The following is a 26,441-nucleotide window of genomic DNA, read 5'->3' as shown; positions in this document are numbered from 1 at the left end:
CAGGGCAGGGCGGTTTTCCAGCTTGTTTATACACAGAGGCAACCGCCTCCAAGGGAGCAAGAGCCATCGGATTAGCAGTGACAGGCATCCGGCAGGCGTTCCAAGATGGCAAGTAACGCCATCTGGTGGAATAACGCAGCATCGCCGGAAACCCAAAGCCAGTCTTTTGCAGAAGAGTAGAACTTGAACCTTGGTGAGGTGGGAAGAATACCGCGGTACTTCGATGCAGTGTGTTAATTCTGGAAAAGAAGGGTCTCAGCTGATTTGCTCACATATTAAATTCATAAATTAACATGCACCTGATTAATGACACTCAAATTAATTGATGTGGCATCCCCAGCCAAATTGAAAGTTGTAATTATTTTCTACAAATTTAGTTAGAGCTTACCGCAGCTCTCTGAGGACTTTCGAGTTCTGTGATTCTACATCATCTATGATTGTGGCACATTTTCTGATCAGACACGGCTGTGCTGATGAAACTTCAATAAAGGTTACATGAGAGGTGTCTTTAAGAAGTTATATGGGCCGGAGGTGGCTCACGCCTGTAATCCTAGCACTTTGGGAGGCCGAGGCGGGTGGATCGCTCAAGGTCAGGAGTTCGAAACCAGCCTGAGCAAGAGCGAGACCCCATCTCTACTAAAAATAGAAAGAAATTAATTGACCAACTGAAAATATATCTAAAAAAAAATTAGCCGGGCGTGGTGGCGCATGCCTGTAGTCCCAGCTACTCGGGAGGCTGAGGCAGGAGGATCGCTTGAGCCCAGGAGTTTGAGGTTGCTGTGAGCTAGGCTGATGCCACAACACTCACTCTAGCCTGGGCAACAAAGTGAGACTCTGTCTCAAAAAATAAATAAATAAATAAATAAAATATAAAGCAGGAGTGAAAATAAAATATTCATCAAATAAAGGCAGGAGGCAACTGGAAGAAAAGGATAGTACTGAGATGAAGGGAAGAGTAAGAGATTAAAAGAACAAAACTTGAAAAATTGCCCCAAAGCTGTTTCCCTTACTGTAGTTTTCTAGGTCTTATGGTAAATAGATTCTTAGTCTCATTAAACCTCTAGGGTATCGTCCCCATGGGTCAGGCAACCTACTTCCCGCGAACCTGGGTTCCCCTCTTTCCCCGGCGAGGTGAAGGAGTCTGTGAGCGGTAGACACTGATGTAACTGAAATTGCGTCCATGGTAATACATAACCGCCCTGCCCTCAACCGCTTGCTCCATCCCACGTGCAGAATGACTTCTCTTAGAAGTCCCTGTTGTTAAACCTCTCACTGAGACACATTAGTTGAAAGCGTCATAGCTCTTGCTTGATGAATACTCAAAGTGAGCAGGGCCAGAAGAGTTCTATGTATCCTATTATGTTATCGACCTCTCAGTATCATGCTGCCTTTGTATTTCATGGTCATAACTGACCAACAAAAACTTAAGTCTCGCTGGAGCAAATCCAGGAAGGAAAAGACTGTTTTAGCCGGGCGCGGTGGCTCACGCCTGTAATCCCAGCACTCTGGGAGGCCGAGGCGGGCGGATTGCTCGAGGTCAGGAGTTCGAAACCAGCCTGAGCATGAGCGAGACCCCGTCTCCACTATAAATGAAAAGAAATTGGCCAACTAATATATAGAGAAAAAATTAGCCGGACATGGTGGTGCATGCCTGTAGTCCCAGCTACTCTGGAGGCTGAGGCAGGAGGATCGCTTGAGCCCAGGAGTTTGAGGTTGCTGTGAGCGAGGCTGATGCCATGGCACTCACTCTAGCCTGGGCAACAAAGTGAGACTCTGTCTCAAAAAAAAAAAAAAAAAAAAAAAAAAAAGACTGTTTTGTATTGATCACAAAACATTTAACTAAGTTCATAAGGAAAGACTCCAAATTACCAATGTAGAAAGATTCCAAACAGCTAACATTTGTGCAATAATCAGTTAAATAAAAAAAATACTGGCTGGGCGCAGTGGCTCACGCCTGTAATAATCCCAGCACTCTGGGAAGCTGAGGCGGGAGAATTGCTGGAACTCAGGAGTTCAAGACCAGACTGAGCAAGAGCAAGACCCTGTCTCTACTATAAATAGAAAGAAATTAGCCAAACAACTAAAAATAGAAAAAAAAATTATCCAGGCATGGTGGCGCATGCCTGTAGTCCCAGCTACTCAGGAGGTTGAGGCAGGAGGATTGCTTGAGCCCAGGAGTTCCAGGTTGCTGTGATCAAGGCTGATGCCATGGCACTCTAGCCTGGGCAACACAGTCAGACTGTCTCAAAGGTGCAGAGTCCAAAGGAAGTCTGCCCAAGACCACCAAATTCCCAAATTATCAAAATTTGAGGTCAGCAATTAAATATTTGCTTTAAACTTTCTATGAAAGTAGAAAAGAAAAATAGCACAATTTCTATAGGATATCAGGGTAAGCATGGCAATAAATCTGGCTTAATATGAATGTTATTTTCATGTATTCTTGGAAGAGAATACTAAAAATGCTTCAATTAACCCCAAGATAGAAATAAAATTATAACCTGGGATTATCAATTTGTACTAAACATTAACTGCAAATAAAATGTTAGCTTCTTTCAGTTCAGAAATATATCTTTAATAACTTTTATTTGTTAGCTGTGAGGATCCAAATGCCTGAATTTAAAATGCTATTTATACCTGCTGCTTTCCTTCAGGTGGTTCAAAAAAATAAAAAAATAAAAATAAAGAAAAATAAAATGCTATTTATTCCTTAATCCATTCATAGACCGTATCTCAAATGTTTGCCTTTTCTCCAAGGTAAAAAGTGTTTTGCTCTGATGTTACCATCGCATTAACTCAATTTTGTAAATGGGAGAACATCACGATTTACAAAACCATGATTATCTTCATCAATAATAATGCACAAAAGAGATTTCTTTGCTACTTAGGTGAAACACTAGGCTAAGCCCAGCGTATGAATTTTACTGCTTCTATGAACACTGTGTATTTTTCTGTTTGCTTCACAGCAGAACTGATGGCTGGGGCCAATTTTAGAATCCATTTCTCAGTCTCTTAAAAGGGCCTTTTCTACTCCAAGAACCTAGTTTTTTTATTTCTAAAATGTGGTTTATAATTACAATATTTATCTCCCTACCATTCTTTCCCCTCAATTAGCTGAGGTACAATTTATATGTAACATAACCTTTTTAAACCACAGAAATTTGTCCAGCACCTCTAAGTTACCTGGTCTAATTCTGGAAATCCTGTTCAGTAATTCCAAAACCAATGTAAAATACTATGAAACGCAATATAAAATTGAACCAAAGTATCACATAACATTTAATAATTGCAAATGTTTATTACAATTTACAGGTTAACAGTTATATACACAAATATAATTTTAGCTATAAAACCTCAAACTATTGAAATCACTGGATCTGTAGAAGCCAATTTAGAAGTCTTGTGCCCTAATGTCACCTCCCTTAAATTATAAAAAAATAAAATCTGATAGTTTTAAGTTAAAGATGAAGAGGTGTTGTCACAGTTCACCACTGAGAAATGGAAACTTTACCTGTCTGTACAAAGCCTTTCACATGCTACATGGACACTGAAAGCACCATTACAGGACTTTAAACGTGTAAAATGTTTGATTAAAACCTCCAAGGATTTTCTTTGTAAGACTGGAGGGGTTTAATTTGTTCTAACAACTAGGATTGGGATGAAACTAATAAGAATTTTGTTTGTATCCTTCAATCTAATTTTAAAATAGTCCTTTCTGTCTTTCTCATTACCATCTGATCACTTCTTCTAAAGGAGGGCAATATATGGAAGAATTCTTAACTAAGCTTTTACTTATTTGGTGGTGAGGTTAGAATACCATGGGGTACAAATTTTCCAAAATCCAATGAAAGATGTCCCATTATTTTCAAATACACAGGTGCTAGATTTCAGAAACACAAAACACAATCTAAGTCTCTGAAATAAAACAGTATACTTCCAACCTGGTTTTAAAAGAATGCCTATGTTTTCAAAAAACTTTTTTTTTGGCCAGGCTCACACCTGTAATCATAGCACTCTGGGAGGCCAAGGTGGGAAGATCACTTGAGACCAGGAGTTCATGACCATCCTGAGCTCAAGACCCCATCTCTCCAAAAAATTTAAAAATTAGCCAGGTGTGTTGGCACAAGCCTGTAGTCCCAGCTACTCGGGAAGCTGAGGCAGGATTGCTTGAGCCCAGGGGTTTAAGGTTGCTGTGAGCTATAATATCACTGCACTCTAGCCAGGGTAACAGGGTAAGACTCAGTCTCAAAACAAAAGCCTTTTTTTTTTTTCAAGGCAAATGATGCTTGCTTTCCACCTGACATAGCTGGTGCTTTGAAACTAGCCTGTTTTCATGGTATTACACCACTCTGTAAATACATTCCCTGTGATATCAAAAGTGGAAGTACACAAAGCACATAGAATAAGGGTTCTACAAAAGTTTGACCAACATTTACGAGTTGCACTCTCAGTACGCTTATGTATGAATATATAAACACTGAAAGCAGTTCTTAGAGCAAACCAGATAGAAATAAAATAATGACCAGGTAGATCACAAACTGAGGTAGTAACCCTACAAGCACTTCTATGGAAAAATTCATCCCCACAGTGAAAAACTCAAAATGAAGAGGTCATCTATTTTACTTATGTTTTCCATTATCTGTGACAGGAGACACATGGAATAAAAAGACCATGAAAGAGTTGGTTGACAATCCTTCAACCTAACAGATGCACATCATGTAAAGCTACTTAAATAAACCAAATGCAACTAGTCAATGCAAAGACTTTGATTCAAAAGTAAAACTTTGGGCTAAAGTTATTAAGACTTCCTAATTGTTAAACCTATAATTCTATCCTTTCCTGAAAGTATACACCTTGCCATTACTTCTGTCATTATTAAAATAGTAGAACACAATAAACCCAGATATTGACTTAAGTTTGTATTTTACATTTCAAACTTGAAAATTCAGAACTGCCCATTTCCAAGTTTACAATGTCATCCTGACAGGTTTTAAAAGTGACAGTGCTGAGGCATGATATTAATAACACTGGTTTTCTGTTGAGAGCACACACAACAAAACCAAATTGCTCTGAGATGTCTCCTATCATCTTCCTAGGAAAATACTAGGCTTTTAAGTTTAAAAAATAAATGTCTATGATCCAATCATTACTTTCTAGAGTGTTTTACAATTTCTACCTGTTATAAGATACAAGGAAATACATTCAACTGGCAACTACAGTAACATATACAGAACCTTCTCCAAAGAACGGCTTACACAGAAATTAAATATATTAGATGTTATAATTTGGCAGAAAGATGCAGTTTTCCCAAAGTAGCCCGGAGTACTGCACATGCAGATTTTGTGGCAGTCCTTGGAAATATCTTAGGTAGAATCTAAAAAGTAATAAAAATCTACCACACATTTTCAACCAAAATCATTTTTACAAGAAAAAAATAGTGACACAAGATAAAGTACTTTAAGTTGGTAGCATACACAAGACTTTTTTTTAGCCTTAAGGTAGACAGGCCAAATCACTGAAATTAAAAAATATAGAAGCCCTTTAATTTTACAATGTTGGGAAAGAAACAAGAAAGAGCCCAAAGTTTCTAGACAGGCATACATAATTTAAATTAGGACTGAAAATGGGCTTTAAGCCCTATAAATATTGTTTCCCAAGAAAATGAGTTTTGAAAGTGCAAAATGAACAACAACTCCAAAAGGTCCCATTTTTACCTCAAGAGAGCAAAGGTCATTTAAAAATGCATCCAACTAAATCAATAAAGGGAGGATTAGAAGCCATACTATCTCTTCCTTCATTATCAGGCCTGGCTTCAAATCTGAATATTTATTTCTAAGTGGGATAGGTTACAAAAAAAAAAAAAAAAATTAAACTAGACCACTGGTTCCAGGTTACATTTCCTCTAAGAAAAGGTCAAAGGACAGCTGCCAATATTTGTTTTTAAAAGACACCTCTCAAATAAGAGGTAGTGTATGCTAGGGCTACAGGCTGTCATCTTAACATTGCTGGAAAACATGAAGTCCTTTGAAGCATGTTTCCTGGAGTCTATTAAACATTCTCTCTCTGTGCTCAAATGTCAAGCAATATCCAATAGCATCTTCTGTTTCTTGAATTCGTTTTTGGAACCTGCATCCATCCCTTGCAAATTCTTCCCATGGTCCTTTGCGATCCTCATCACCACTTATATAATACTCAGTAACTTCTTCAAGGAAGGTTACCTATAAAGACAAAGACTAATTTTAGTAATTCTCTAGGATTTTAGAATTAGCATTGAGGTCAATAACCCTTATGCTACTAATTCTTTCAGAAATTAAAAATATAGTCTTACAGGAATATTTGGTCTCAACTATATCTGAAGTTAAAAATAAGAAAAAGAAAAAATCCTGACTAGATGGCATTTGAATAAAACAGTGAAAAAATGCCACTTGAATCTTTCATTTATGTATATGTAGATATAGCTCTTATATATGTGTAGATATATTTGTCATGTGTCTATACACACACATACACACAGTCCCCTCGCCCCAGCTCTAGGCCTTTTGGTGTTAATAAAATTAATCCAGATGAACTGAAATTTTCTTGCTATTATTAATTCCTGCTACTTTTTAATCCTTAGGGAACTATAGTTCTATAATATTCTTCCCATAAAATGACAAAACAAAATATTTCAGGAAATAACCAATATATCCCTGGAAGTCAATGTTTTTATCATAGCACAAACGCTTTTACAATATTTATTTCTATTCTTCCTTTTAAAAAAATTTTTCACTTTTCAGTGATTTCCAATTTTTGAAGCATATATATAAACACACAGTACTATTTTTTATTATTACTTTGATAATTAGAATAGAGATGAGAAAGTAACTTAGTAAACAAAGTACAGCAAAATTAGTATCTTTAGGCTGTTACTATAAGAGACTTTGTAGTTAAGATAAAAAAAACCTCTGTATTCAAGATGCTATTACTATATATACATACATTATATACACACATTATGTATTATATATTATTATGTATATATAACACATTATGTATTATACATTATATACATATATATACATTATATACACACTATATATACATTAAAATATACATGACATGTAATGAGTGACAATTTCTATTTATTACTACTTAGTCCCTACTTAATTTCTAATACAGAAGTTTCTTTCTAAGATATCAAACTCCAAAAGCAAATACTTGCTTTACAGTATGTTCAGTAGTTACATCAGCTAATCCCACCGTGGCCTACCACTTTCATTCCCTTTACATCAGGCCAAAGAATGCCCCTGAGGACAATTAGCAGGTATGTAACACCTTACTAGATATTGCATTCTAGTCTTGAATATTCCTTATTCATTGTATCATTAAGACAAATAATAAAAATTCATATAGTGTTTACCATATGCCAGGCTCTTTTCAAAGAGCTTTAGAATTCTTACCTCACTTAATGCTCACATCAACCCCATGAGGTGGCAGGTATATACATACATAATGAGTGAGATGTGCACCATCTGGGGGATGGTCATGCTGGAAACTCAGACTTGTGGGGGGAGTGAGGGAAAGGGCATTTATTGAAACCTTAAAATCTGTACCCCCAAATATGCCGAAATAAAAAAACAAACAAACAAACAAAAAACCCATGGGGTATGAATTATCATCATCCCCATTACACAGATAAGAAAACAGAGGAAGAAAAGTTAACTGACTTGTCCAAATCACAGTGTTTAGTGATGTAATCTGGATTCAAATACCAAGACTGGCTCCACAGTCCACACTGTTATGCCATGACACAAAGTATTTTAACTCCTAGAGCTGAAAGCCTCGTTCTAAGAATTAGGCACTACCCATTATGCCCACATACCTAAAGAATGGCAAGTTAGTCAAAGGCTCTCAAAAAACTCTATCATATTTAGACATAACCTTTTATAAGTTTTGCTTCTAGCTCATAGTCAACAGTCTCATCTATCCCGCTCACTTCATTTTACTCAATGAGCAAGCTAAAAGGATACGTGAGACTGGCTTGAAGTCCCTGAACAATAAGCGCTATTGTTTAAAAGTAAGACACTGAATTATGAGTTATACTTACTCATCTCATTTAAATCTTGCATTAACTTGTCAACAGATACTGTTATTCCCATCAGATAAATCAGTGATTCAAGGCCATGAAAGTCAAGTAACTTCCCAGCCAGATTTGGAAGTCTGGCTGGGTTCCAAATCCCTCAGCCTTAACCACTCAGGAGTAAAGAACACAAGTCTCCAGATGCCAAGTGCTCATTCCATTGCCCCACTTTGTTTCTTACCTATTCACTCTAAATAGGTCACTTTGTAAGAGGCCTCTTAAAAGGACAGAGAAAAGCTCTTTTATCATGGCATTTATAAAGTGTGAACTAAAATTTAATTTTTATCATGACTTACTCTGCATCTTACAGGTAATACACAAGATTACTACCATTTGGAGATATTTTCTACCCTAGGGATAGTTTCAAAGTATTAAGCTGGCCATTTAGAGCCAATATATTATGGTACTGTCCACTTGAAACTCCCTGATGCTACAGAATCTGAGGTCAACCATAACTCACTTCCTTCTCTTTCCAAATGAAAGTATAGGAAAATAAAGAAACTTTCCCTGTACAATAAAAGACACCTTTGGGCAGGGCGCGGTGGCTCTCGCCTGTAATCCTAGCACTCTAGGAGGCCAAGGCAGGCGGATTGCTCGAGGTCAGGATTTCAAAACCAGCCCGAGCAAGAGCGAGACCCCGTCTCTACTACAAATAGAAAGAAATTAATTGGCCAACTAGTATATATAGAAAAAATTAGCCAGGCATGGTGGTGCATGCTTGTAGTCCCAGCTACTTGGGAGGCTGAGGCAGGAAGATTGCTTGAGCCCAGGAGTTTGAGGTTGCTGTGAGCTAGGCTGACGCCATGGCACTCACTCTATCTAGCCTGGCAACACAGCGAGACTCTGTCTCAAAAAAAAAAAAAAAGACACCTTTGAGTTTGGGGGAATTTCTTTTCAATTAATAACTTACTTTAACTCAATAAATAACAAAGAAAAATAAAGCAATTCAAAAGACTCTCAAAATAAGGTTAACCTTATTATTATGTAATGAAAGAGTAAAATACCCCATGAAGTTAAGACTAGCCTGGGAATAGGAAGCAACTACTCAAGGTAAACCAACTAAGTAGCCATCATTGTTTATTACAATTACTAACCTGTAGCTGGCCACTGAAAACTAACATTGCATTCCTAAGAAAAGGCAATACCATTTTCTGTGTTGTTCTTGACTCAAAACCAGGTAATGTCAAAGTTTTTCATACTAAAATTAGCATTTTCTTTCATGGCAAACAACCATATAAATCTGACTTCCTACATGGTATCATCATCCCCTTAAGTTCTAAAGGACAGGAATGAAGACACTGTTACCATGCAAATATAATATATATATGTATTTTTTGAGACAAAGTTTCAATCTGTTGCCTGGGCTAGAGTGCCATGGCTTCAGCCTAGCTCACAGCAACCTCAAACTCCTGGGCTCAAGCAATCTTCCTGCCTCAGCCTCCAGACTAGCGGAGACCATAGGCACACGCCACCGTGCCCAGCTAATTTTTTTTTATTTTTGTTTGGCTAATTTCTTTCTATTTATAGTAGACCCGGGGTCTCAATCTTGCTCAGGCTGGTCTCAAGCTCCTGAGCTCAAGCAATCCTCCCGCCTCAGCCTCCCAGAGTGCTAGGATTACAGGCGTGAGCCACTGTGCCTGGCCTAAATAAAATATTATGTGTTTGCAAATAACCTATTTAAAACTGTTTTAAAACTCTATGGCTATAACAGGACTTTCTCAATCTCTAGAAAAAAGTTTTTTTTTCCTCTGAGACAAGAGTGCCAGTGGCATCATCAACTCCTGGGCTGAAGCAATCCTCCTGGCTCAGCCTCCTGAGCAGCTGGGACTACAGGTGCACACCACCATGCCCAGCTAATTTTTAATTTTTGTATTTTCTGTAGAGAAGGAGATATTGCCCAGGCTGGTCTCAAACTCCTGGCCTTAAGCAATCGTCTGGCCTCAAGCCTCAGCTCCCAAAGTGCTAGGATTACAGATGTGAGCCCTAATCCCTGGCCCCCAGTCTCTACAAAAATTAAATGGTGTATACACAGGTTTAATATTTCTTGTTCCTTTAAAAAATGTGAAAAGTTGAAGCTTGTAGGGAAACAGCCCAGAGCTACCAACCCAAATAAAAACTCACTTTCCTGGTAACACCTATACACTGGCATTTTCATTTTAGACAGGAACTATGTATTTGCTGGGGGTGGGGTGGGGGGTGGGGGGGTGTAGTGGTGGTGAAGAGGAAGGAAGAGGAAGGATCATCTAAACAGTAAACATTTCTCTATCCAAGCATATTAACTTAGAGGCCTTCCTCAAAAATATGTACTATTATGCCTCCAAAAAAAAGTCATGCTGCTATATTTAACTACAAAAAGTCAGGATTATCACACAGGTTAAAAGAAACAAACCTTTTTTCTTTTGATATGCGTGTGTCTTTCTCCAGAAAGAACCTCACGCTGTACCAAGTCTGGACATCCACTTTCTTGGCTCCCTAAGAGTTGCACCTTACAAGAAAGTAAGGTGTGACACTCAGAAATGGCCACAATGGACTCAGACGGTCTCTTTGAGTCATGACAGCCTTTCCAGTTTTTCCCTGATGTTTGAAAAGGAGCCTTAAAATTTAAAAGGTTGTAGGGGTCATCAGAATTACAGAAAGAGTTCCACAGTTTGAGGCTCTCTGCTTCATCTGCACTAGATTCCCAATCATCTTCATCTTCCTCCTCAGAGCTAGGGTGAGAGGTCTCAGAAAGGCATGCAGTCTGGGAGGAATTCTCTAAATCAGACTCATCAGACAAATCCTTCTCTGACTCAGAAGCGTCTTCAGGAACAATTCTGGCAGCAGTCTGAATTGTTGCCGTAAAGTTTTGGGGATTATAAGGATCTACACTGTAGAAAGAGTTCCAAAGGTGAAGCCCTTCAGAGTCTTGTTCAAGGTCTGATTCTGACAGTGAGTTATCACTATCAAAACCATCATCCTCAGCAGCTTCCTCATCCCAATCCTCACCTTCGGAATCAGAACTTGTTTCCAAGTCACTAGATGCACCCCCCAAAATATAATCTATCAATCTGTTATTACAAGCTGGTCTGGCAGAAAGGGGAAGGTCTTCAACTACGCTTATTTGGTCCTCTCTAGGCTCTTTTTCCACAGGTACCTCAGAAGACGGACAGCTCTCCGAAGGGCCCTGTTTTCCCAAGGCCAGTGGAATCTCTTTAGTCAACAATTCTAATTTTTCTTCAGTGAGTTCCTGGGTGCTTCCAGGAATGGCTCCAGCAGCGGGAACAAACTGTGTTGGGTCATCTCCGCAGTGTCTCAGGTCCATCCGGAGAAGGTTGTGCTCCTCCTCCAGGCTGTGGTAGCCATGATCTTGGTCAGGGGTGGGCAACTCTTGCCCCTTGCCGGCCTGCTGAAGGAATTCCAGCCGTTTCATGCGAAGGTGGTGAATTTCTGGCAGGCCTTCTCTAGAAAGAGGTGGGCACCCCTGCCACGAGGCTGGAGAGATCTCTGCACTCAGTGGCTGGGGCTGGCAATCGTCCTCGGCCTGGCAGCTGCTCTCCGGGGCCAGCGCCCGGCAATCGACTGGCTCGCCATTTCCAGCGCTGTTCTGGTAGCTGGGCTCTGGCTGGGGCAGGCAGTCCAGGTAGGTGGAGTTCGGCAAATAGGAGACTACGTTGAAATTGCCTAAGCGCTGAATGCTTAGAGGCCCGGAGAGCGAAAAGCCAAGCTCCCGGTCAGAGTACAGACGGGAGTGAAGGCTACTCGGCAGCAGCTCCACCTGCCACAGCTGCTGCTCTAAGAGAAACACAGGAGCGGCAGGGTCCAAAGCACTTCCCTTGGCTTTAAGCTCCAATTCTAGGTCCGAGGACGAGCAGTGCCAGCGGATCCCCTCCTCTAGCCAGTCCAGGGGACTGGCAACCGAGCAGTCCGAGGAATCGAGCCGCCGCGAACTCAAAGACTTCTGCGCCGCGGGGCCGGCCGCGTCCTCCCGTCCCTTCAGGGCTTTCAGCGCGCCGAGGCCTCCAGCAAAATCCAGCCATCTGGTCGGAATCACCGCACTGATTTGGATCTGGCTCCAAACCAGCAGCTTCTGAAGCAAGCCGGGGAGCGGCGCGAGGAGCTGGGAAAGCAGCTTCGTCCAGGAGCTGGCCCGGGCCTTGGGCTGGGCACGGGAAAGCCGTGTGGGCTCAGGAGGCGCGGGGAGCTTGGCCGAGCCTGGCTGCGGTCGCCGAAAGAAGGAGGAGGGCAGCCAGAAGCGGGAGCCCGCCCGAGGCGGGGGCCGTTTCCGCGATCCGCCTGTCCCCGGCTCCATCTCCCTTCTCTCGGCAGTCTCTCGCGTAGGTGGGAGGTCGACGGGATTCGGAGGCCTACGCGCTCTCCGCCTTGCCCAGCGGCGGAGTCGGGGCTCCAGGCCGGTCCCCGGGCCAGCAGAAAAGCCACAGAGGGCAGCGGGCGGCAGACCACGGCGCGGGAAGGCAGGCGCGGGAGGCGGCGGCTGAGGCGACATCCATCCTGGCAGGGAAGGACGTGTCCTAGTCCGCTAGAGGCCCCTCAGCACCATAGATAGGACCCCTTCCGCGGCGACGGCGGCGACCCTTCCGGAGAGACAGACCGTTAAAAAGCCCCCGAGCAGCGCGACACCGGAAAGGCAGGGCAGGCGGGCGGGAGGACGCGGGTGGAAGCGAAAGCCAAAATGGCCGCGGGGCCAGCACACAGGCAGAGCACCCGGGGCCGCTGGATGACACGAAGGACGGCGGGCGTCTACGCCACCAGCCCCGCGCCGCCCGACGTCTTTCGCAGAGCCCCGGGGGCGGACCTTTCCGCACACTTCCGTGTGGAAGCCGATTGGTCGCCCCACATGTCCCTGTCGGCTTCCTTACTCTAGGCAGAGCGCTCGCGCGCGGGAGGTTGCATCAGCCGGCGCGGGCTGTGCGCATGCGTGCTCGTTGCTCCACGGTCTCCTAGGAGACCGCCTTCACCGGCTTCTGAGTTAAAGGTTTAGGGTGGGGAGAGGGTTTCAGGAGAACCAGGAAATTCCCCGTAGCCCTTTTAATGGCCTCATACACACGGAGGTGTATACCGTCGTCCCTTATCCACAGAGGATTAGTTCCAGGACCCCCGATACCAAAATCCGGGATTGCTCAAACCCCTGATAGAAAATGGCGTAGTATTTGCATATAACCTACGCACATACTCCCGGATATTTTAATAAAATTATCCCTAGATTACTTATAATACCTAATGCAAGTGCTATGTACATAGTTGTTATATTGTATTTTTTAGTTTGTATTACTTACTGTTATTTTTTCCTGAACATTTTCGATGCGTGGTTGGTTGAGTCCCCCCCGGATGCGAACTCGGGGATAGAGTCCACTGTACACCTACCTTAGACTTACATAGGTCAGGGTTCTGGTATTGTCGAGCGCTGAGTAGACCATAAACCTGAGATCTTAGCTGATAAGAATTGCGAAATGTGGTGCAAATACAGGCCTGGTGTTAAGACAAATCGTCTGGAGTGAATAACAATAGGAATGAAAAAAAATTTTTTTTCTTTTTTTTGAGACAGAAAAAGAAATCTCTCCAGTCTCCCCGGCTAGAGTGCAGAGGTGTCATCATAGCTCACTGCAACCTCAAACTCCTGGGGTCAAGTGATCCTCCTACCTCAGCCTCCGGAGAAGCTGGAACCACAAGCGATGGCCACCACACCTGGCTAATTTTTCTATTTTTTTAGTAGGGAGGGAGTCTCGCTCTTGCTCAGGCTGGTCTTGAACGCGTGAGCTCAAGCAATCCTCCCCGCTTAGCCTCTCAGAGTGCTAGGATTACAGGCGTCCAGCCCCTGAATGAAAAAATCTTTAGTGAAAAATGAGTCATTCTTATCCATTCCCACCCTCTCTGCTTTAGAGTTTCTAAATCAGTATTTAGAGTTGCCTGGGATCTAGGTTTGAGGTCTTACAACATTCAATTGACATACATACCCCACAGCGGTGCCTCCCTGTTAGACTGTCACTGTGGGGCAAGCCTAAGTCACAGAGGAGAAAAGTCCCCAGAACTGTTTACTCTCTTTTATGCTTCCCAGCAGGCAACACATTCAATTCATATTTGCTTCCTGAGCAAACAGAACAACAGGGTACAACACCCAAGAAGGAAGCACAGACTATTATTCTTTGAAAAAAAAAATTGGCTGGTAATTTTAATTGCTGCGTTTGATTCTCTCTTGTGAGCTTGGTCGTAGTTCATTTCCTTATTTCCGGTCCATAGTCAGACGCTTTATCCATTGCACCACCAGTCCCTATTTCCTTATTTCTGCTAAAACTTTTTTTTTTTTTTTTGAGACAGAGTCTTGCTTTGTTGCCCAGGCTAGAGTGAGTGCCATGGTGTCAGCCTAGCTCACAGCAACCTCAAACTCCTGGGCTCAAGTGATCTTCCTGCCTCAGCCTCCAGAGTAGCTGGGACTACAGGCATGCGCCACCATGCCCGGCTAAATTTTTCTATATATATTAGTTGGCCAATGAATTTCTTTTTATTTATAGTAGAGATGGGTCTCGCTCTTGCTCAGGCTGGTTTTGAACTCTTGACCTTGAGCAATCCTCCCGCCTCAGCCTCCCAGAGTGCTAGGATTACAGGCGTGAGCCACCTCGCCCAGCCATACTAAAACTTTTTAATCGATACTTCTGAAGTCAAGTATGTGTTACATTTGGAGGGTAGCAGTTTCGAGCATGAGGGACAGCAGAAAGATCTTTGGGGCCGGGCGCGGTGGCTCACGCCTGTAATCCTAGCACTCTGGGAGGCCGAGGCGGGCGGATTGCTCAAGGTCAGGAGTTCAAAACCAGCCTGAGCGAGACCCCGTCTCTACCATAAAAATAGAAAGAAATTAATTGGCCAACTAATATATATAATATAAAAATCAGCCGGGCATGGTGGCTCGTGCCTGTAGTCCCAGCTACTCGGGAGGCTGAGGCAGGAGGATTGCTTGAGCCCAGGAGTTTGAGGTTGCTGTGAGCTAGGCTGATGCCACGGCACTCACTCTAGCCTAGGCAAGAAAGCAAGACTCTGTCTCAAAAAAAAAAAAAGATCTTTGGGGACCCCAGCTGCTCTTCCTGCTTTATTAGGCCTGTTCAAGGAATAGCTGCTTCTTTTTTTTTTACCAAGACAGGGTCTGACTATCTTGCCCAGGCTGGCTTCCAACCCCTGTCCCCAAGTTGTTAGGGACCGACCTTCCACAGCCCCACCTGACAGAAAAGCAGAGACATCGAGGATGTAATCACACAAGAGGAGGTTTATTTTCTGGCTAGCCAGGGTCCAAGCCCTAGAGCACCAACACAGTGGCCACTCTCACAGGCAAGGACCCCGACCTGAATTGCGGGGTGCCTTTTATCCCCCCCCAAAGGGCCCTAGCAACGCACAAACTAATCATGCGCTGGTCATGAGCTGACCTTTGAAGTGATTAATTTTCTTTGTATTCTGAGCGATCCCTGCGCATCCCACCTCCCTTTTGCCTTTCTTCACAACCCAAGAGATAACCGGAGGTATGAGTATAAACAGATGTGTGCTGTTCGCTAATTGCCTCACCCTGCTTCACACGAAGGGGGGGGGAAAACTCTTTTCTTGTTGTGCCACTGAGACTCCGCCAAGGCTCCATCGAGGCGCCCCCACAAAGTGATCCTCTGTCTCAGCCTCCCAAGTAGCTGGGACTACATGCACCTGACACCATGCCAGGCAAGCCACTTCTTTCTAAGAAGCCAAGAGATCCTCAGTTTCTGTTGTTTACCCTTTATTATCTTATTATCCGCATCTCTGGAAATATCTTATTTCTCAATCCTAAGAACTTCAGAAAAATGCATTAATAATAGGAGTCAGTTTCATAATAGAAAAGAGATCCAAGTATGCAAATTAATTACTGGAAGCCTGAGTTTCTTCATTTGTAAAGTGAGGCTAATACTTCCTCTTTCAATGGTAAGAGAACTAAAATTCCTAATAAAGTGCCTCCCCTAGACATAGCAGGGGCACAAAGATTAGCTAATATTCTTGTGTTGTTCTACTTTACAATCTCCAATTGTTTCTCATTGTCTGCAGCATAAAGGCTTTATTCAGTCTGTCCTCCCATTATACTTGTCCGGCCTCTTCTTCCGTCACTTCTCTTCATGCGTGTTATACTTTAGGAACATTGGATTTATCAGTGCTCCTTGTTTCATGCCTTTACCGATGCTGTTTCTGGGCCAGGAAAACCCTCACCTTTCCTATATGTATGTATCTTCTCATGCTTCAAGGTCCAACTCAAATGTCAATTTCTCCCTGAAGCCTTTGCTGACCTTCCCAGTCAAGATTAATGGATCCCTCCCAGCACTTACATTGTAATACTCTATGAGAGCACTTAACACATTGCACTACATATACCTGTAAATGTTCTCTCCTGCTGGTCCCTGAGCTCCTTGAGGTCTGTATCCCAACACCTAGTGTAGTGGTTCCCAAAGTATAGTCTGAGAACCCCTGAGGATCCTGTTTTTGAAACCTTTTTCAGAGGTTCCTTAAAAGTCAAAAACATTTTCACAATGAGTCTAAGTTTTTATTCTCCTTTCGAACTCATTTTCTCATGAGTGTACAGTGAAGTCTTCTAGAAGGTACGTGGTGTGTGATCTGGCAACAGAATTAATGCAAAAGCAGATAGATATGTGATTCCAGCTGTTTTATATTAAGCCAGACACTAAAGACTTTTGGAAAAAAAAAAGCAAGGCAATGCCACTCTTGTCACTAAGCTTTTGTTTTGAAAAGCAATTTTTCATTAAAAAATATTACTTATGTTAACATGTCATGGGTTTATTATTTTTAAATAAATCTAATTAATTAATTTTTTTTTTTTTTTTTTTTGAGACAGAGTCTCACTTTGTTGTCCAGGCTAGAGTGAGTGCCGTGGCGTCAGCCTAGCTCACAGCAACCTCCAACTCCTGGGCTCGAGTGATCCTTCTGCCTCAGCCTCCCGAGTAGCTGGGACTACAGGCATGCGCCACCATGCCCGGCTAATTTTTTTTTTTTTTATATATATATCAGTTGGCCAATTAATTTCTTTCTATTTATAGTAGAGACGGGGTCTCGCTCTTGCTCAGGCTGGTTTTGAACTCCTGACCTTGAGCAATCCGCCCGCCTCGGCCTCCCAAGAGCTAGGATTACAGGCGTGAGCCACAGCGCCCGGCCTTAATTAATTAATTTTTTAGAGATGGGGTCTCGCTACTATGTTGCCCAGGCTGGAGTGCAGTGGCTATTCACAGATGCAATCACAGTGCACTACAGCCTCAAACTCTTTGGGCTCAAGAAAATTCTAAAACAGTAAATATGAATAGATATAACCCACATAAACAAAAGTTCTTTGGGGTCCCCAATAATTTTTAAGAGTGTAATGGGTATCTCTAAATAACATGACTGCTTATTTTCATTTTAAACATTATCTATTGACTTCCTGCTTTCATAGATGAAGAATTAGCTCACTTACAAAAAAAAAAAAAGAGTGTAATGGGGTCCTGAGACCAAAAAGTAAGAACTACTGGCATAATATATTGACTGGCACATAATAGGTGCCCATTAAATGTTTGTTGAATGAATGGAAGAGAAATAATACTTTAAAATAATAGCATCTTCCTTAAAACCAAGCCTCTTGCATTCTACTCTCACCTTTGTCACTGACGCCACATACCCCTGAAAACAATTTATTAAAACTTTCCTGAATGAGTCTCCTATTCCCTATCTAGTCATTGGATATGTAATTTTTATTCTTGCTTATCTTGGAAGCTGTTCTAGAGACAAAAAAAATGCAATCATAGAGTATTTGGAAGCCAGTTCTGAGAACATGTGACTTTGCCTTGTCAGTTTCGGCTGGAAACTAGAGCATGAATCAGCCTTCCCAAGCCTGCTAGCAGCTAGAGGGTGGGGGAAGGGCAGCTCTGTACACAGTGATAACTCGTTGCCATGGCTGCCTGCAATCTGGGGAAGACAAAAGTCCTTCAGCTGGCAAGCTGACTGGCACTTTGGCAGAAGAGAATTAAAACCTAAATTATTATGTTTATTTTAAAAGACATTGCCATATCACAACTTATTAATGGTAGTGTCATTAAAGTTGGTATACAACCCCCCACTGCTAAGTTTGACTGGCAATAAAAATATATTAAAAAATATATATTAAAAATATATTTATTAATATATCTATTAAAGATTTTGCCAGGCCTGAGGTAAAGGATATATAATATAGCTTTTTTCTGAGATAGAGTCTCACTTTGTTGCCCAGGCTAGAGTGCTGTGGCGTCAGCCTAGCTCACAGCAACCTCAGACTCCTGGGCTCAAGCCATCCTCCTGCCTCAGCCTCCCGAGTGGCTGGGGCTACAGGCACTCTACCTTCAATCCCATTATGAGCCAAGAAGCTTCCTAGATCCTATGCCTTCATTTCTACTCATAGAATTCTGGCCTCTCTTATCCATTCTTTCCACTAACATACTAGTTTCTCTCTCACAGAGCATTCACATTAACACAGTTTAACAACACCTAGGCCGGTCATGGTGGCTCACACCTGTAATCCTAGCACTCTGGGAGGCCAAGGTGGGCAGATTGCTCAAGGTCAGGAGTTCGAAACCAGCCTGAGCAAGAGCGAGACCCCGTCTCTACTATAAATAGCAATAAATTAATTGACCAACTAAAATATATATATATACAAAAAATTAGCCGGGCGTGGTGGCGCATGCCTGCAGTCCCAGCTACTCGGGAGGCTGAGACAGTAGGATCACTTGAGCCCAGGAGATTGAGGTTACTGTGAGCGAGGTTGACGCCATGGCACTCACTCTAGCCTGGGCAACAAAGTGAGACTCTGTCTCAAAAAAAAAAAAAAAAAAGATTGCCAGTAAGCCTGGAAGCTAGGAGGAAACACGGAACAGCCCCCAGTAGGAACCAGCCCTACTGGCCCCTTGATCTTGGGCTTCCAACCTCCACAACTGTGAGAAAGTTAAGTATCCGTTGTTTAAGCTACTGGATCTGTGATACTTTGTCATGGCAGCCCTAGGAAACTGACCATACTTCTTTTCTTTAGGTCCCCAAGACACATTCATCTGCTTCTCCTATAGTAATTTCAGCGGCTGCTCCTCCTCTAAATGTTGGCCTCAATGCACCACATCTGTTTTTCTAGCCTCTCTAACCTAGGTGATCTCATCCAGTTCCATGGAATTAAATGCCACCTAAATGCTGATGACTTCCATATCTAATCTTCTAGACTGACCTCTCCCTTGGGCTTCAGATTCCATTCTACTACTTCTCCATGTGGGAGTCTATCAGACATCTCAAACTTATCATGACCAAAACAGAAGTTTTGATTCACATCCCCTGAACCCACCTTCCCCATCCCAGTAATACCTCCAGGGTACTTTTTTTTTTTTTTTTTTTTTGAGACAGTGTCTCACTGTGTTGGCTGAGCTAGAGTGCCGTGGCATCAGCCTAGCTCACAGCAACCTCAGATTCCTGGGCTCAAAGCAATCCTCCTGCCTCAGCCTCCCAAGTAGCTGGGACTACAGGCATGCGCCACCATGTCCGACTAATTTTTTTTTTAATTTTTAGTTGTTTGGCTAATTCCTTTCTATTTACAGTAGAGATGGGGTCTCGCTCTTGCTCAGACTGGTCTCGAACTCCTGAGCTCAAGTAATCCTCCCACCTCGGCCTCCCAGAGTGCTAGGATCGCAGGCGTGAGCCACCGCAACTGGCCTCCATAGTACTCTTCACCCACTGCTGAGGCCCCAGACTTAGGAGTCATCCTCAGCTCTGCTTTCCCTCAATGCCATCCATATGCAATCCATCAGCAAATTCTGTCAGCTCTACCCAGAATTTGACCACCTCCACCATCCCCAACCACCTAGACTCATTTCCCTCCTAGACTACTGCAATAGCCTTCTCTTCTGCTTCAAATAGAAGCCAGAATGATCTCTTAAAACAAAATTGGAGCATTGCAGTTCTTTCCCATGACCCTCTAATGGTGTCCCCATGACATTAAGGATAAAATCTGCAATTCTGATTGACTTCAAAACCCACTTCCAATACCTCCTCTGAAACCCACCCTGCCCGCCCCTCCCTTCCACTCTGCCACCTGTCCATGCCACTCTGCACCACTGTGTTTCGTTGCCATGTCTGCCTGGCTAGACTGTGAGTTCCTTGAAGACAGGATCCACGCCTCTGTTATCTGAGTAGCCACAGGGCCTAACCCACAGTTGGCCACTAGTGTCGAATTGATCAGACCCCTCAGACAAGTCCCAGCCACCAGACCATACCCTCCCAACGTAAAATGCTGCCTCACTTTTCACCTTTCAAATACAATCTCATCTTGGCTCCCCAAATCCCAGCAAGTTGGCTACTTCATTTTTGCCACCTCTCTTTGAACTCAGAGAACCAGGCCTCCTGGGCTTCTTTTGTTTCCCTTCTCCCCAGGCAACCCCTCTCTTCCCCGTGCCCCAGCTCTCTCCTTCCCACTCCCTCAGGGGGCTTCGGATTTCTACCCCATTTGGCCGAGAAATCTCCTTAACTAAGGCTCTTGCCAGATTCAAGTTCCAACTTTTAAAAAGTCCACGGGGACTTGTCCAGAATTGCAATGACACCTCAAAACCACTTAGAAATACAGCGGATAACATTTCCTACTGTTTACTACTGAAAAGTCCCTTGAAAGCACTACAAAACTCCCTAGCATGAAATCTGACTCCCCACTGGAGAGTTTTGAAAACTTGTGGGTAAAATGTTTGAATGAAGGTCACATTGCTTCCACCTTCCATTTGTGGGGGGGGGAGGTTACTTCTGGGCTACGGTTATGCTCTGATGGCTTGATAGTTGTGTATGCCCCAAGAGTTTCGGTTTTTCTCTTATAAAATGTTGTTGGTTAAATATCACTAGGTAGCAAACTTTTTTTTTGGAGACAGGCTCTTACTCTGTTGCCCTGGGTAGAGTGCAGTGGCGTCAGCCTAGCTCACAGCAACCTCAAACTCCTGGGCTCAAGCGATCCTCCTGCCTCAGCCTCTCAAAGTGCTAGGATTACAGCTGTGAGCCACCATGCCTGGCCCCCAAACTTCTTAAATGCAGAAATTGCCTTCATTTATTTTTGTAACTTCCCCTCCCCAATACAGTGCCTAGTACAGGGCCTGGTGCACTGCCTGGGACGCATCCCCTACACTGTATCCTTTGAGAATGGGGGCATGCCACTGGGTAGCACTGTTAAATGCTTGTCGACAGAATTCATGAATGAACCATACCTACTTTCAGGGTAGTTGTAATGAAAAATGACATCATATATAGGAAGCACTCTAAAAACTATCAAATATTATACTAACTTAAGGGATTATATTATTATTATTTTTTTTTGAGACAGAGTCTCGCTTTGTTGCCCAGGCTACAGTGAGTGCCGTGGCGTCAGCCTAGCTCACAGCAACCTCAAACTCCTGGGCTCAAGCGATCCTCCTGCCTCAGCCTCCCGAGTAGCTGGGACTACAGGCATGCGCCACCATGCCCGGCTAATTTTTTGTATATATTTTTAGTTGGCCAATTAATTTCTTTCCATTTATAGTAGAGACGAGGGTCTCGCTGTTGCTCAGGCTGGTTTCGAACTCCTGAACTTGAGCGATCCTCCTGCCTCAGCCTCCCAGAGTGCTAGGATTACAGGAGTGAGCCACCGCGCCCGGCCTTCCTCTATACGTTTAAACATCAGCCAATCTTTCAATCAGCAATAATCTCGCCTTGGATAAACCTCATTGGCTACGGCGGTGCTACTGCGCAAAGCTCAACCGACTTTAAAATGACAGTTTCTGCAGCAACTTGGATGGAACTGGAGACTGTGATCCTAAGTGAAGTGTCTCAGGAATGGAAAAACAAACACCACACGTTCTCACTAATAGGTGGGAGCTAAACGATGGCACAGGCACAGAGAGACAAACAGGACATTGGAAACTAAGAAGGGAGGAGGATGGGAGGGGGGTGAGGGATAAAAACTTACCTCTCGGGTACCATGAACACTGTCCAGGTGACGGGCATACTGAGAGCCCCAACCGCAGCAGTATACAGTGTGTCCATGTAACAAAAACCATTTGTACCCCATTAATATTTTGAAATAAAAGAAAGTTTTTAAAAAATAAAATGACAGATTCCTTTTTTTCTCAAATGTCATTTATTAGAAAATACAATTGCAGAGAAAGTAGGAGACACAAGTCTGGGACGTTGGGAAGTAAACAGTACACAGATCTCTTTAAATCAGGAGCGTAGAGGGGTCAAAATGAAACGAGCTACAGGCAAAAAGCCAGTAACCCATCTATGGTCCAACCATCTGGAAAAGTCTCACCACCCGTCCCCCACTCCCCCAACCCCTACCCACAGCAGCCAGCCTTATCCTTGGCATTTTTAACTTAAAAGAAAAATTTAAACTTCCTTGATGCCCTGTAGCGTCAATCAATAGAGCTTCTTTCTCCAGTTATGGAATGAGTTAGCAAAAAAGGGGGTTTCTGATCCTTGGAACTGGGGAGGGAGCTGGGGGTGGTGGGGGAAAGTTTACAAAACATTCTTGTTTTATTCCTTTCCCCAATCATGGACACGTCCAGCCAATTCTGGTTTTAAAAAAGTTAATATAAATTGAAAGTCTTTCTCTCTCTTTTTTTTTTTTCTTCAAGGAAGACAACCCTTTGGAGTAGAACACAACATAGCAAATTTAAAATCCACCTGGTAGGGAATAAAGAGTATTAAGAGATAAGAGACTCAGTCTCTCCTTCCCGGCTCCTGAGCTCAGCTCTAGGGGAACGCCCTCCTCCTGACCAGAGAGAATCACTGGAAAAAGCAATAGTTCTGATGGATTCTCCCACCCCAGGCCCCTTTCCTTCAGACAGGGCATCCCTTTGGCTCCACACTAAGTAGGTTTATGGCCCCACAGAATGAGGGAAAGTCTTATAAAAACTGTGACAGCAATGGAGTTTGGGAGAGAAGCAGCACAAAAGAAGTGGGGGTGGTGGGGAACACTTTCCAGAAACTACAGGGCCCGCAGCCACACTGGCACGTGCAGCCTGGGCCCCCTTCCCAAAGGCGAGATGCCCTTGGGTGAAACTAGATCTAAGGACGGAGGCAGCATTTTGTCCTGCCAGAGAAAAACGCAGGGAGGGGGCTGTGGGGGAGCACCCCAGCGTATTCACTGGGGCCAGATGAGCCCCAGAAGGACCGGAGAATGGGGAGGGGGGACGGGGTGGAAGGCGGTATTCAGGGCAAGTCCTAATAAAGTCGGGGAAGACAAGAGGAAAACTCCCCCCAAAAGAGCACAGGGCCCTGAACACAGGTCCTGGGCAGAGCCCCGCACACACGGAAGGCCCTTCCTTACACACGTAGGTATCACAGGTATCACGTCGCCCTCCTTTGGAGGCAAACTCAGAAAGGCCCAGCCAGGCGCAGGCCCCAGTCTGGCCAGTCTGGCCGGGCGGCCCTCCCCGCCCCTCCTCCACCTGCCCTTAGAGAGGGGGGGCTCTGACCGAGGGCTCCCCGGGCCCCTCCCCAGATAATTCCTATAGCTAGAAAGCAAACAACCAAACACACCTAGGGAAAAGTCCCATAAGAACCTTAATCATACAAAAAACGTCCCAACAGTCATCCTCTCCTGCCTTCTGAGGCAGAGGGCTGTCCCTTCTCGCAAGGCTCCCTGTCCCAGTTAGGACAACATTACTATTTCATTTTTTAAAAATAAAAATAAAGATATCCACCGGCCCTCCCCCGCAGCGCCACTTCACACAGCCCCCCACGCGCCCCACACCAGGCGTTGCTCCCTTGACACAAGGTGAACGTAAAACGTGGCTGCGACCTCGCAGCCCCCAGGGGCTGCTCGCGGCCAGGCCAGCGCCCCATCGCGTCCGGTCTGCAGACGAAGGGACAGCGGGAGCGTCTTGCTCTCCTGCCTCCTGCCTCGGAGGCCAGGTGCATCTGGACCAAGGGGGAGGCCCTCCGAGGGCCCTGCCCTTTCCCAAGGAAAGGGGGCGTCTTCCCCCCAGCCCCGCCACCACCAGCCTGGGGTCCTTAGGCAGTGGCTCCGCAGGGCTCACAAGGTGGCGTGGCTTCGAGACCCCAGCGCGAACCAGCCGGTCTTCTCCTGGGCCAGGTCCAGCTCCCGCAGGCGGATGAGCACCTCGCCGAGCAGGACGTTCTCCCAGAAGCCCTGCTCGCTCAGCACGCTGAGCTGCAGCTCCCGCTGCTGCAGGTCCCCCCTGGGGACCCCGTCGTACACCAGCTGCGCACGCGGACACCGGAAAGAGAGGGGGGCGGTGAGAGCCGGAAGGAACGTGAAAGGGGGAGATGCTAAACAAGTCTGGGGTGGCTTGATCTGGCCGGGGCCATCGCCGTTTTATCTCCCGGCCCCTACAGAGTCCAAGGGACACAGAGGGTAAAGAGAATCCAAGGCCAGCGTCCGTGAACTCTGTTCTCTGCCCAGAGTGCAAGCAGGTGTGGCCTTGTAGTGCGGCCACTGCTCACGTTCAGCACAGGACAGTGGGCTCCTCCTTCCCACAGGACAGGGCCCGGGCCCCAGCTGGGGAATCCCAACCCTAGGTGCTGGCAAACCTTTTTATGTTAAAGGGACGGATAGTCTATGTGGCTTAGAAAGCCTAACAATTTTTACTATGTCACAACTACTCAACTCTGCCATTGCAACCTGAAAGCAGCCACAGACAACACCTGAGTATGGCCACGTTGCAATACAACTTTATCTGCTAAAACACCGTCTGCCCACCCCTGCTCTACCCCACCGTTTGCCCACACACCATCTCGTTGTAGGTAGGGTTGCAGGTTTTCCGGGCCACTTTGGTTTTCCTCTTAGTGGTTTTCTGAGGGTCAGGAAGGAGGTAAATCTTCACGTAGGGGTCAGGGTCGTTCCCATCCTGCAGCAGTTGCTACGACAGAGTAAAACCCAGAAAAGATGAAGCTCCTTCTATCTGTCTGTCTACCACCATCCCCGTGATCACACCCTGAGCCACACGCTCATCTCCCACACCCGGCTTTCTGCAACGCACACCTCGTCTACCTGTCTGCCTCCCAGCTCGCCCCATTCTGATAGAAACCTCTACCACGATAACGTTAGTGTCCTCCAAAAACAGCGACTGGCCTGCCTGTTACATCAGGTCTATACTCCTTATCCGAATGCTCAGGGCATCCCATATGTGGTCTGTCTTGAGTGAACCCTCTCGTCCCCAGGCACCCTCCCGCCACGCCCACTGTCTGTGCCTGCTTTGTCATTCGGTCCCCTGAACCCCTAAGAGGTGGAGCCCTGAGTCAGAGAGATGAAGCTGCTGGCTCAAGGTCAGCCAACTAGTGATTCACCCAGCCTGATCCTTTTAAAACTTAACTCAGGGGCGGGCGCGGTGGCTCACGCCTGTAATCCTAGCACTCTGGGAGGCCGAGGTGGGCAGATCGCTCGAGGTCAGGAGTTCGAAACCAGCCTGAGCAAGAGCGAGACCCCGTCTCTACTATAAATAGAAAGAAATTAATTGGCCAACTAATATATATAGAAAAATTAGCCGAGCATGGTGGCACATGCCTGTAGTCCCAGCTACTCGGGAGGCTGAGGCAGCAGGATTGCTTGAGCTCAGGAGTTGGAGGTTGCTGTGAGCTAGGCTAACGCCACGGCACTCACTGTAGCCTGGGCAACAAAGTGAGACTCTGTCTCAAAAACAACAACAACAACAATAACAAAAACACCCAAAAAACTCAAGTCACGTCACACCTCTGCTCAAAACCCGTCTCGTTGAGGGAAAAAGCAGAGTCCTCACTGGGTGTGCAGGCTCTCACCTACCACACCCTCTCCGACTTCATCGCCTGCTCCTCTCGCCTGTACCCCATCGGCTTCAGCCATTGGTCCCTTGCAGTTTCTGACACACACCCAGGCAGGCCCCCAACTCCAGGCTTTGGGATCTAACTGCTCCCTCTGCCCGGAACAATCCGCCCTCAGATGCACATACATGGCTCCCCCACGCCCACTACCGCCTCTCTCCACCTTCGCTAAGACACCTCCTCATCAGCGAGGCCTTCCCTGACCACTCCCCGCAAACTGCCAAACCTCTCCTCTGCTTGATCTCGTGCCGTGATTCTCAGCACCATCTTACGTGCTCTATTTTATCAATTTCTCTGTCTGCCTTTTCCAGCTAGAATGTAAGCTCCCTGAGGGCAGGAATTGGTTTTGTTTTCTCCTGTATCCAGAGCTAATGTATCAGTACCTGGCATAAGGTAGGTACTTGATGATGAACATTTGTTGAATGAATGAATGATGGCGTGAGAGTGAAATCAAAGTCTCTCTGACTCCAAAGCTCCTACTCCTCTTGCTATGTCCCTC

The 26,441-nt window shown here is 44.8% G+C and overlaps 2 protein-coding genes across 3 annotated transcripts in view; both read right to left on the bottom strand.

Moving 5' to 3' along the window:
• Positions 1-3,275: 3,275 nt before the first annotated feature.
• Positions 3,276-12,852, bottom strand: PPP1R15B (protein phosphatase 1 regulatory subunit 15B). Its single transcript, XM_012759191.3, has 2 exons — positions 10,506-12,852; positions 3,276-6,215 (listed from the first exon to the last, which is right to left on the bottom strand). Exons 1-2 carry the CDS (start codon positions 12,597-12,599, stop codon positions 5,994-5,996), a joined length of 2,316 nt encoding a protein of 771 aa, XP_012614645.2. The 5' UTR covers positions 12,600-12,852; the 3' UTR covers positions 3,276-5,993.
• Positions 12,853-22,240: 9,388 nt separating this feature from the next.
• Positions 22,241-26,441, bottom strand: part of PIK3C2B (phosphatidylinositol-4-phosphate 3-kinase catalytic subunit type 2 beta) — a 70,273-nt gene continuing 66,072 nt past the window's right edge. For both annotated transcript variants that reach the window (XM_075996927.1, XM_075996926.1), the window contains exons 32-33: positions 24,877-25,005; positions 22,241-24,347 (exon numbers count right to left, since the gene is read on the bottom strand). In XM_075996927.1, coding sequence (XP_075853042.1) covers positions 24,159-24,347; positions 24,877-25,005 — 318 coding nt within the window. In that variant the 3' untranslated portion in view covers positions 22,241-24,158. The remainder of the gene's footprint in view (positions 24,348-24,876; positions 25,006-26,441) is intronic.

The sequence above is a fragment of the Microcebus murinus genome, chromosome 23 (assembly GCF_040939455.1).
Source record: "Microcebus murinus isolate Inina chromosome 23, M.murinus_Inina_mat1.0, whole genome shotgun sequence".
Classification (NCBI taxonomy): Eukaryota; Metazoa; Chordata; class Mammalia; order Primates; family Cheirogaleidae; genus Microcebus; species Microcebus murinus.
This window is presented reverse-complemented; position numbering and strand designations above follow the sequence as displayed.